General features: G+C 50.4%; 1 protein-coding gene across 1 annotated transcript in view; it reads right to left on the bottom strand.

The window, feature by feature from the left end:
* Positions 1-9912: 9912 nt before the first annotated feature.
* The window catches only part of AGA (aspartylglucosaminidase), a 38868-nt gene continuing 36494 nt past the window's right edge, over positions 9913-12286 (bottom strand). Inside the window, exon 9 of the mRNA XM_033942933.1 lies at positions 9913-12245. Coding sequence (XP_033798824.1) covers positions 12145-12245 — 101 coding nt within the window. The 3' untranslated portion in view covers positions 9913-12144. The remainder of the gene's footprint in view (positions 12246-12286) is intronic.

The following is a 12286-nucleotide window of genomic DNA, read 5'->3' on the forward strand; positions in this document are numbered from 1 at the left end:
AAAAGATCCTTAACAGATGCCTTTTGGATAAGCTCAAAAGCAGACTTTTACAAAGCCCACTGATTAAAGATTCCACTCCAAACACCTTGACAAGGATGACTCAAATGATTCCCCCCAAAGAAACCAGACAACATCTGGATGAGCTGCCACAGAAGAATGATAGAAGCATCGCCTAAAAACATATACTGTAAGTGCAGTCATCTAAACCTTAAGGGAATTGAGCACCATCCCGAAGAAACACCAAATTCTAAGCCAAAGAAACCGCCAAAGGTGACACACTGCACTCCTCACAACAGTACTTGCAGGTTCTACACACCTTGGCATAGGCCATAGAAGTGGATCTTCTGCAAGTGTGAAAGAGTGGTGATCATATCCTCCAAATAACCCTCCTCAAACCTGACCTCTCATAAGCCATACTAACACCAGAGGGAGGGATCCTCTATTCCTATGGAACCCTAAGATAGAAGGTCTTTGTAGAAAAAGTAGGCAAGTCAGATTCTCTAGAGAATTCTGATGATCAATGGCCAAAGAGGGAATACAAAGTTCAATGGTTGGTTGAAGGAGAGCACCCAGTCCCTCTGAGTCGATTTTCCCTGTCACTACTATTCTTCCTGAAGGAAACTAATGTCCAGCATAAGATCACAGCCTGATGGTCAGTACTGGTAGGGACCTAATCTCACACTGAACACTGACTCAAAGCTGTTTAGTGGATCCCACACTGAAAACTGCACTTAGCCACTTCAGCAGCCACAAACAAAAAAAGAGTACTCACCTAAGCGCTGAGTAAAAAGGAAAGGCAATACTGTACAGTTGAAACTGCTGCACCAGTACTAACATCTTTATATCTCAATTATCAAATGCAGTAAGATAGAAGTACTGATTCCTTTTTGTTGTATAAACGAGGAAGGAGCTAATGGTGGAGGAAGAACCTATCACCACCAGGTTTACACCCAACAGCTATCAAAAAGTTGTTCAAATAAACCCAATTTCACATGAAATTAAAAAGCACAGTTACTTACCGTAACAGGTGTTATCCAGGGACAGCAGGCAGATATTCTTAACGTATGGGTGACGTCACCGACGGAGCCCCGGTACGGACCTTTTTAACTAGAAAGTTCTAGTTGGCCGCACCGCGCATGCGCGAGTGCCTTCCCGCCCGACGGAGGAGTGCGTGGTCTCCAGTTAGGATAAGCCAGCTAAGAAGCCAACCCGGGGAGGTGGGTGGGTCGTAAGAATATCTGCCTGCTGTCCCTGGATAACACCTGTTACGGTAAGTAACTGTGCTTTATCCCAGGACAAGCAGGCAGCATATTCTTAACGTATGGGTGACCTCTAAGCTAACAGAGAGGGAGGAGGGATGGTTGGCCATTAGGAAAATAAATTTTGTAACACAGATTGACCAAAGTGTCCATCCCGTCTGGAGAAGGCATCCAGACAGTAGTGAGTAGTGAATGTGTGAACTGAAGACCAAGTGGCCGCCTTGCAGATTTCCTCAATAGGAGTGGAACGGAGGAAAGCCACAGAAGCAGCCATAGCTCTGACCCTGTGGGCCGTGACAGGTCCTTCCAGTGACAGGCCGGCCCGAGCATAACAGAACGCAATACAGGCAGCAAGCCAATTGGACAGCGTTCGTTTAGATACAGGGTGACCCAGACGATTAGGATCGAAGGTCAGAAAAAGTTGAGGAGAGGAGCGGTGAGCCCTGGTACGGTCAAGGTAGTACGCCAGGGCACGCTTACAATCCAGCGTGTGAAGAGCCTGTTCCCCAGGATGAGAATGGGGTTTAGGGAAGAAAACAGGCAGCACGATGGACTGGTTGAGGTGAAAGGCTGAAACCACCTTAGGAAGGAATTTAGGATGGGTACGCAGAACCACCTTGTCATGGTGAAAAACAGTGAACGGTGGATCGGCGACCAGTGCATGTAGCTCGCTAACCCTCCTGGCAGAGGTGATGGCAATGAGGAAAAGCACCTTCCATGTGAGAAGTTTGAGCGAGGTAGTAGCCAGAGGCTCAAAAGGAGGTTTCATGAGGGCTGACAAAACCACATTGAGTTCCCAGACGACTGGGGGAGGCTGAAGAGGTGGTTTGATATTGAAGAGGCCTCTCATGAACCGGGAAACCAGAGGATGAGCCGTGAGGGGTTTTCCAAGGATAGGCTCATGAAACGCAGTGATGGCACTGAGGTGGACTCTGATTGAGGTCGACTTGAGGCCAGCGTCGGAGAGAGAGAGCAAATAGTCCAGTACAGTTTCCACCGCCAGAGAGGTGGGATTGTGATGATGAAGGAGACACCAAGCGGAGAACCGGGTCCACTTCTGATGGTAACATTGGAGTGTGGAGGGTTTCCTGGAGGCATCCAAAATGCGACGGACTGGCTGAGACAGGTTTTCTGGAGAGGTCAGCCCGAGAGAAACCAAGCTGTCAGGTGGAGGGAAGACAGATTGGGATGTAGCAGAGACTGATGTTGCTGCGTAAGCAGAGAAGGAAATACAGGAAGAGGAATGGGCTCCCTGGAGCTGAGTTGAAGCAGGAGGGAGAACCAATGTTGTCTGGGCCACCGAGGGGCGATGAGAATCATGGTGGCCCTGTCTTTGCGGAGCTTGAACAGGGTCCGCAACATCAGAGGAAGTGGAGGGAAGGCATAGAGGAACCGATCCGTCCAGTCGAGTAGGAATGCATCCGGGGCCAGACGATGTGGAGAGAAGAGTCTGGAGCAGAACTGGGGCAGCTGATGGTTGTGAGGAGCTGCAAAGAGGTCCACCTGTGGAGTGCCCCATCGAGCAAAGATGGAGTGGAGAGTGGGAGGATCCAGGGTCCACTCGTGAGGTTGAAGGATGCGGCTGAGCTGGTCGGCCAGGGAGTTCTGTTTGCCCTGGATATAGACCGCTTTGAGAAAAAGATTGTGGGCTGTGGCCCAGGTCCAAATTCGGAGGGCCTCCTGACAAAGGAGACGAGATCCGGTGCCGCCTTGCTTGTTGATGTAGTACATGGCGACTTGGTTGTCCGTGCACAGGAGAAGAACCTGAGGATAGAGAAGGTGCTGGAAGGCCTTGAGAGCATAAAACATGGCTCTGAGTTCCAGGAAATTGATGTGATGCTGACGCTCCTGAGGGGTCCAGGGTCCCTGGGTGCGTAGATCCCCTATGTGAGCTCCCCATGCATAGGGGGAGGCATCTGTGGTGATGATCATGGAATGAGGGGGCGGATGAAGAAGGAGGCCCCTGGAAAGATTTGAGGAGTTCAACCACCATTGAAGAGAGTGCTGAAGAGACGATGTCACAGAGATGGGATGAGAAAGAGGATCCCTGGTCTGCGACCATTGGTTGGCGAGGGTCCATTGCGGTATCCTCAAATGGAGTCGCGCCAGAGGAACCACATGGACTGTCGAGGCCATGTGACCCAGAAGAATCATCATCTGGCGAGCAGGGATGGATGGTTGGAGGAGCACCTGTCGACAGAGGTGAAGCAGTGTCCGGTGCCGGTCGGCAGGAAGGAACGCTCTCATGGAGTTGGTATCGAGAAGTGCTCCGATGAACTGAAGGCGCTGCGTGGGAAGCAGATGCGACTTGGGATAATTGATCTCGAACCCCAAGAGATGGAGGAAAGAGATGGTGTGGTGAGTGGATTGCAGCACAAGTGGAGCGGTCGTTGCTTTCACCAACCAATCGTCCAAGTAGGGGAACACTTGTAGGTTGTGGGACCTGAGACAGGCCGCTACCACAATCAGGCACTTGGTGAACACCCTGGGCGAAGATGCGAGACCAAAGGGAAGCACTTTGTACTGATAGTGGTGATTGAGTATCTGGAATCGGAGGTAGCGACGTGAAGCCTGATGGATTGGGATGTGAGTGTAGGCCTCCTTGAGGTCCAGGGAACATAGCCAGTCGTGTTGAGACAGAAGAGGATAAAGTGTGGCAAGTGAGAGCATCCTGAACTTTTCCTTGACCAAACACTTGTTGAGGTTCCTGAGGTCGAGGATAGGACGAAGATCTCCTGTTTTCTTGGGTACCAAGAAGTAGCGGGAGTAAAATCCCTGACCTCTTTGGTCTGGTGGAACTTCTTCGATGGCATTGAGAAGGAGGAGGGATTGGACCTCCCTGAGGAGGAGAGGAGTTTGGGAGGAGTGAGAAGCAGACTCTACGGGAGGGTGGTCTGGAGGAAGAGTCTGAAACCTTAGTGAGTATCCGTGACGGATGATGTTTAGAACCCACAGGTCTGATGTGATGGCCTCCCAGCATCGTAGAAAGATGGTGAGGCGGCCCCCGATAGGTTGAGGCAGAGGCAGCGAGGGTTGGAGACTGGCTATGCCCTGGAGAAAGGAGTCAAAAGGGCTGAGGAGGCTTAGTTTGAGGGAGAGGCTTAGCTGTCTGGTGAGATTGCGAGCGAGCCTGAGAGTGTTGTTGTTGTTGTTGGCGAGGCCGACGAGATTGCTGTTGAGGAGGATTCAGCGGCCTAGCAGAAAAGCGACGTTGGTAAGAAGACTGAGGTCTGTATGGTCGTGTCGGCGGAGTCTTCTTTTTAGGCTTAATGAGGGTGTCCCATCTGGTCTCATGAGCCGAAAGTTTTTGTGTGGTGGTATCTAGAGACTCCCCAAAAAGTTCATCACCAAGACAGGGCGCGTTGGCAAGGCGGTCTTGGTGGTTGACATCCAGGTCAGATACTCTCAGCCAGGCAAGGCGTCGCATAGCAATTGCCAGAGCAGAGGCACGGGAGGAGAGCTCGAAGGAGTCATAGATTGAGCGTACCATGAACTTCCTGAGCTGAAGGAGGGTGGAAATTTGTTGCTGAAACAAAGGGACCTTGCGTTCAGGGATGTACTTTTGCAGAGCAGAAAGTTGTTGTACCAGATATTTCATATAAAAAGAAAAATGAAATGAATAATTGTTGGCTCTGCTAGCCAGCAGGGCATTCTGGTATAGGCGCTTTCCAAATTTATCCATTGTTTTACCCTCTCTGCCAGGAGGGGTGGAGGCATAGACACTGGAACCATGAGATTTCTTGAGAGTGGATTCTACTAGGAGGCTCTCATGTGGCAACTGGGGTTTATCAAATCCCGGGATAGGGATGACCCTGTATAAACTGTCCAGTTTCTTAGGGGCACCTGGAACAGTAAGGGGGTTCTCCAAGTTTTTATAAAACGTCTCCCGCAGAATATCATGGACGGGGAGTTTGAGAAATTCCTTGGGGGGTTGGTCGAAGTCCAAGGCTTCTAGAAAGGCCTGGGACTTCTTGGAGTCGGACTCGAGTGGGATGGAAAGAGCCCCAGACATCTCCCGAAGGAATTTTGTAAATGAGGACTGCTCGGGCTTGGAGGTGGATTCAGCCATGGAGGGTTCCTCATCAGTGGAAGAGGCATCCTCCTCGGTACCGAGGGGGGATTGCTCCCATAAGTCAGGGTCCCTGATGGCCGGCTCAGCATGGCGGGTTTTAGAAAGGGACTTGCCAGATCTCATGGATACGGTGCCGGGGGATGAAGATCGGTGCCGATCTCTGTCCCGGGAGGAGTGGTGTCGATCCCGGTCCCGAGACGATCGATGTCGATCTTGGGTTCGGGATGGGTCCTCCGCCGTGCAGGTCTGTAATGTAGGCTGTGCCGATAAGACCGGCATCGAAGTATTCATCGGTACCGAGGGGGTGGTCACTGGCGTAGTGGTGCGAGGCTCGGGCCGGACCGGTACCGGAAGGAGCGGTGCCAGCAGGGTTGGGAGCAGTTCCTGAAGCTGGTGCTCGAGTTGCTCCTGTAATTTAGTTTGGAGGATGGCCGAGATACGGTCCTCCAATGGGGGCACCGGTACCGTTTTACTTTTCTTCGGTACCATAGGTGCCGCTCTACGCTCCGGTGATGAGGAGGCCGATGAAGAGGCACTCACCGTTATCGGAGCGGAGCGCTTACGGGACTTGCGGGACGTCGGAAGGACCGGTGTCACCGCCGTGGCTGGAGGGCGCTCGAGGGAAGTGGAAGGCTTCTTAGCTGGCTTACCTGGCGCCATCGACCCCGCAGAAGGATCAGGTGGTGTCGATGTTGACGGTGCCGATTTCGGCGGTGCCGTCGACGTCGGGGTCGGATCCATAGCAGAACCGGTGCCGACGAGGAGATTCTGCTGAATTTGTCTATTTTTAAGTGTGCGTTTTTGAAGAGTCGCGCAGCGGGTGCAGGTGTCAGCCCGATGTTCCGGACCCAAGCACTGTAGGCACCAGTTGTGTGGGTCCGAAAGGGAAATCGGGCGTGCACACCGCTGGCACTTCTTAAAACCCGGCTGAGGGGGCATGAAGGGGAATACGGCCTCAGCGAAATCAAAGCCGGAGGCTTGTATGATGGCAACAGGCCCCGCCGGGGCCTGTTGAAAAATAAAGGAAAAAACAAAGTTTTTTTTTTTTTTTTTTTTGTAAATTAGACAGAAAAGAAAAACCCGAAGGAAAAAAAGCAGAAAAAATCAGAATAACGCGAGCGGGAAGGCAAAAAAGGAGTGTTCAACAGCCGTTGAATACCACATGCGTCTTCTTCGCTCCGCGGAAACGAAGAAACTGGAGACCACGCACTCCTCCGTCGGGCGGGAAGGCACTCGCGCATGCGCGGTGCGGCCAACTAGAACTTTCTAGTTAAAAAGGTCCGTACCGGGGCTCCGTCGGTGACGTCACCCATACGTTAAGAATATGCTGCCTGCTTGTCCTGGGATAATGAATACTCCAGGAGAACTCCTGGAGATAGAAAACACTGAATAGAAGCTGCTGCACAGTAACCTTTTAAGTTAGTAGTCTTCACTAATTTGCAATGTCAGAACCAGTTTGGATTCAAACGAGGTAATGAGGTGAAGGAGAGCCACCAAATAATTTTCCCATGCAGGGCTGCAACACTGCTGACCAGCATGTCAATTGCATCTTCAAATTTTTCATTGGCGTTATCCTCTAGGAGATTGGCATTTCCAAATGCATTCTCTTCTTCTATTTAGTAATGCCTTGTCTGTCAAGCAAGCAACTCATTCCCCTATCCATTCATGAGCATGATAGGCAGAGAATAGCGAGGAAAAAAACAGAATTATGATGGGGGCCATCCCAGAGGTCCGTAGCTTGCACTGAAGAGCACTGTTTTAAGCAGAGCTCTGCTTGTAGATGGACAAAACCTATGTCTGTACTGATCCTTTCCAGATATGATAGAAAACTCACATTTTGTGCAGATCCCAAAGGCAGACAGAACTCTAATGTGTATGTGACATGATGATGAAGGTGAACACATTAGATTTATTAGAGATCTGGCAATATATTTGAGCAGAAGCCAAAAGGATGGGCTCCATTCTAATCAAGGAGAAAGCTAAGTCAGTGAGGAACTTATAGTTTGGCATAAGGCAGTATCTCCAACATGTGTTCCCCGAAGTTCTCCATTGCAGCCCTCAGTTGGTTGAAATACTCTTCAAATCCTGTAAAATGCGTTATTTCAATCTTGCCCATTTGATACAGTATTTGTAAACAGTTGTTAAAGTGTGTGTTTACCTAGATGTCTCATTTATGGAATTTGCTACTGTTGACAGTCCAAAATAAAGTGACCTTTTAAAATATATCAGTGAAGTTTTGTAGAATTAGTATTAATTTTTAATGTTTAACATCCAGTCTGAACAAGCAGGTCTAGGCAGTTTACAAGATTAGTAGTATGCATAAGTTTGACATTTTTTGGGGACCCTCAGAGCTCTCTTGTATTTAAACTACAGCCCTTTGCATTAAAAAGGTTGGGACCACTGGCATAAGATATTTCTTTCTTTTTTTAAATTAATCTTTGATTTTCAAACTTTGACAGTGCCATACAATTAATTTAGATGTAAACATTACAGAAAAGGCACTTTAACTACACAATTAATAAAGAAAACAATCATTTCCCCCCTCCTCTCCATAACTTGTTATATTAATTAATCTTTATTCATTTTTAAAGCTCCCAGTAAGTGTAACATATAATACAATCATTTATACTTAAAATCACACTTAATATAACATCAAATTCTTAACTATATCGAATAAGATGATAATACCGTATTTTCACGCAAATAACACGCACCCGTATAAAACGCGCACACGTGTATAGCGCGCAGAAATCACGATGATAAGCACAAAAACTTTGGTATAACGCGCTCACGATTATACCGCGCATGCTGCCCGACTCTCCGTTCACCCCCCTGACTTCCGTGCACTGCCCCGCCTCTCCGTGCGCTGTCCCGACTCTCCGTTCACCCCCCCTGACTTCCGTGCACTGTCCCCCCTTGAAGGTCTGTCCCCATCCTGAAAGCCTGATGCCCCCCCCCCCGACGTCCGATACATCCCTCCCCCCGAAGGACCGCCGATTCCCCAACAATATCGGGCCAGGAGGGAGCCCAAATCCTCCTGGCCACGGCGACCCCCTAACCCCACCCCGCACTACATTACGGGCAGGAGGGATCCCAGGCCCTCCTGCCCTCGACGCAAACCCCCCTCCCCCCAACGACCGCCCCCCCAGCCGACCCGCGACCACCCTGGCGACCCCCACGACCCCCCCACCCCCCTTCCCCGTACCTTTGGTAGTTGGGCCAGAAGGGAGCCCAAACCCTCCTGGCCACGGCGACCCCCTAACCCCACCCCGCACTACATTACGGGCAGGAGGGATCCCAGGCCCTCCTGCCCTCGACGCAAACCCCCCTCCCCCCCAACGACCGCCCCCCCCCAAGAACCTCCGACCGCCCCCCCAGCCGACCCGCGACCCCCCTGGCGACCCCCACGACCCCCCCACCCCCCTTCCCCGTACCTTTGGTAGTTGGCCGGACAGACGGGAGCCAAACCCGCCTGTCCGGCAGGCAGCCAACGAAGGAATGAGGCCGGATTGGCCCATCCATCCTAAAGCTCCGCCTACTGGTGGGGCCTAAGGCGCGTGGGCCAATCAGAATAGGCCCTGGAGCCTTAGGTCCCACCTGGGGGCGCGGCCTGAGGCACATGGTCGGGTTGGGCCCATGTGCCTCAGGCCGCGCCCCCAGGTGGGACCTAAGGCTCCAGGGCCTATTCTGATTGGCCCACGCGCCTTAGGCCCCACCAGTAGGCGGAGCTTTAGGATGGATGGGCCAATCCGGCCTTATTCCTTCGTTGGCTGCCTGCCGGACAGGCGGGTTTGGCTCCCGTCTGTCCGGCCAACTACCAAAGGTACGGGGAAGGGGGGTGGGGGGGTCGTGGGGGTCGCCAGGGGGATCGCGGGTCGGCTGGGGGGCGGTCGGAGGTTCTTGGGGGGGGACGGTCATTGGGGGGGAGGGGGGTTTGCGTCGAGGGCAGGAGGGCCTGGGATCCCTCCTGCCCGTAATGTAGTGCGGGGTGGGGTTAGGGGGTCGCCGTGGCCAGGAGGGTTTGGGCTCCCTTCTGGCCCGATATTGTCGGGAAGTCGGCGGTCCTTCGGGGTGGGGGTGCGAGTGGTCCTGCCGGGGGGGGGGGGATGTATCGGACGTCGGGGAGTCGGCCGGGCAAGAGGGCTTGGGCTCCCTCTTGCTCCGATCGTGGATGCGGGTGCGGGTGGGAGCGCGTGCGAGCGGTCGTTCGGGGTGGGGGTGCGAGTGGTCCTGCCGGGGGGGGGGATGTATCGGACGTCGGGGAGTCGGCCGGGCAAGAGGGCTTGGGCTCCCTCTTGCTCCGATCGTGGATGCGGGTGCGGGTGGGAGCGCGTGCGAGCGGTCGTTCGGGGTGGGGGTGCGAGTGGTCCTGCCGGGGGGGGGGGGATGTATCGGACGTCGGGGAGTCGGCCGGGCAAGAGGGCTTGGGCTCCCTCTTGCTCCGATCGTGGATGCGGGTGCGGGTGGGAGCGCGTGCGAGTGGTCGTTCGGGGTGGGGGTGCGAGTGGTCCTGCTGGGAGGGTGAATCGGGCGTCGGGCGGGGTGGGAACTATGTTTTAAAACTTTTGTATACCGCGCTCACGCATATAACGCGCGAGGGGTATGCGCGGTAGGTAAAAACGCGTATAACGCGCGCGTTATATGCGTGAAAATACGGTAATAATATTTCTAAAATATACTGACAAAATGAAATAAATTAGGATATCCTGATAAATGCTAAAATCGCCCACTTTAAATAAGAAAATGCAAATAACTGTTATAAACGTAAAAACATACTAAATTGTTTGCATTTAAATGCCAGAAGTTTGAAACATAAGACTGTAGAATTAGCATACATGGTGCTAAAAGATGACGCAGATGCATGTACACTGCCTTTGATGTTGGCTTTTGAAAAACAGTATATCAAGTTTATTAAGCATCTCAGACACCTGCTAGAAGGAAAACAACAAACGAGGCATTGTCATAACTGGGTATAAATTTAAAGTAGAACAAAGTGGTGGAGAGGTGGTACAATATGTTAAGTATGGCTTAAGTCAGAAGATACAGTTTCTGTATAAACCAAAATATGATGTGAAATTTTATGGATAGAAATTCCATGTGTGATGATGAACAATTTGGCAGAGAGCTACCATCTACCTGGACAGAGACGCATTATGAAATGCAAGCAAAAATTAGGAAGGCTAAGAAATTTAGTAACATAACGAGAAATTTCAATTACCAAAAATCCAATACACATAGCGCCAGAAAGATCTCAGAATAATGCTCTTAAAATCTCATTGCTATCTCAGTGCCATTGGGTGAGAGCTGAATCCTGATAAATGATTCCAAAAATCCTGATAAATCAGTCCAAAAAACAAAAAAACTCTACCTAAACCGTGAAAGATTAATCAGGTCAAAATCAAAATTCATTTGAAACTCTAATACAGTTTAATATATTACGACTATTTATCACTTATACAGCACTGTTCATTATGACATTTATAAATGGTCCCTGCTCGGAAGAGCTTACAATCTAACTTGGACAGACAAGACACAAGATAGAGGGCAGGGGATGCAGAACCCAAGGTGAGAGGAGTCGAAAGCACTCTTAAAGGAGGTGGGCTTTTAAACAGGCCTTGAACACTGCCAGAGACGGAACCGCTGTAAAGAGTCTGGCAGCTTGTTCTAAGCATATGGTACAGCAAGGCAGAAAGGACGGAGTCTGGAGTTGACAGTTGAAGAGAAGGGCACAGATAGGAGCGACTTACCAGCTGAGCGGAGCTCACGGGGGATCCTAGGGGTGAGATAAATGAAGACAGAAGTGAGGGGCTGAGTGAGTGCATTTGTAAGTCAGTAAGAGGAGTTTGAATTGTATTTGGAAATGTATGGAATGCAAATGAAGTGACTTTAGGAGAGGAGTAACGCAAGTAAAGTGGCTCCTACGAAAAATGAGTTGTGCAGCCAAATTCTGGACAGATTGGAAGGGAGCGAGATGGCTAAGCGGAAGGCCTGAGAGTAGCGAGTTGAGGTAGTATGCTCAGAGAGGAAGTGTCGGATTTTGGTAATATTATAGAGGAAGAAGCAGTAGCTTTTAGCAATATGTTGTATCTGGGTGGTGAAGGAGAGGAGTCAAAGATGACCCCGAGATTAAGAGCAGACAAAAAAAACAGGAAGGATGAGTGTGTTGTCCACAGAGTGGAGAACGAGGGAAGCGGAGAGGTGGGTTTAGGCAGGAAGATGAGCAACTCTACTTTAGCCATATTCAATTTTAGATGGCGGTGAGACAGCCAGGTAGCAATGTCAGACAGGCAGGCTGAAACTTTGGTCTGGGTTTCATAGAGATATTTGGTACAGAAAGGTGATACTGGAAGCAGTGGGAGATCACTGCTCCAAGTGAGCAAGTGTAGATTGAGAAAAGGAATGTTCCTAGAACAGAGCCTTGAGGTACACCAATCAATAATGGAAGGCTGTGGGCGGACAAAACCACCATTGCATACACTGAAGATACGATGGCAGAGATAGAAAGAAAACCAGGAGAGGGTAGAACCCTGGAATCCCAACAAGGACAGTGTATCAAGGAGTAGGCAGTGAACAACAGTATCAAATATGGCAGACAGATGAGGATAGAGAAGAGGCCTTTGGATCTGGCCAAGAACAGGTCACTGGAAACTTTAGTATAGGTCTGTTTGTGCCCAAGTTCATAATTATCCACAATGGTTTGAACCATAGCAGTGGCCAGGCTGCTGGGAGTTATTTAAGAGACATAGCCCACCTATAGTATACCTAAGAAACGCTTCGAAAAGTTACTATAAAACTGTTTGTCCATTTTAGAAACTACATGCAATCCACTGCTTTCTCTAATGGTTGCTGCAGCAACGAATTATATACCATGTAATGAAACTGAGTAAATCCAGGAGCTTTACAGCAGGCAGCACCTGTGAGGAGAAAAAGCAGGACAACAATGATTAACTGATTA

Source organism: Geotrypetes seraphini, chromosome 1, assembly GCF_902459505.1.
Source record: "Geotrypetes seraphini chromosome 1, aGeoSer1.1, whole genome shotgun sequence".
In the NCBI taxonomy this organism is placed as follows: domain Eukaryota; kingdom Metazoa; phylum Chordata; class Amphibia; order Gymnophiona; family Dermophiidae; genus Geotrypetes; species Geotrypetes seraphini.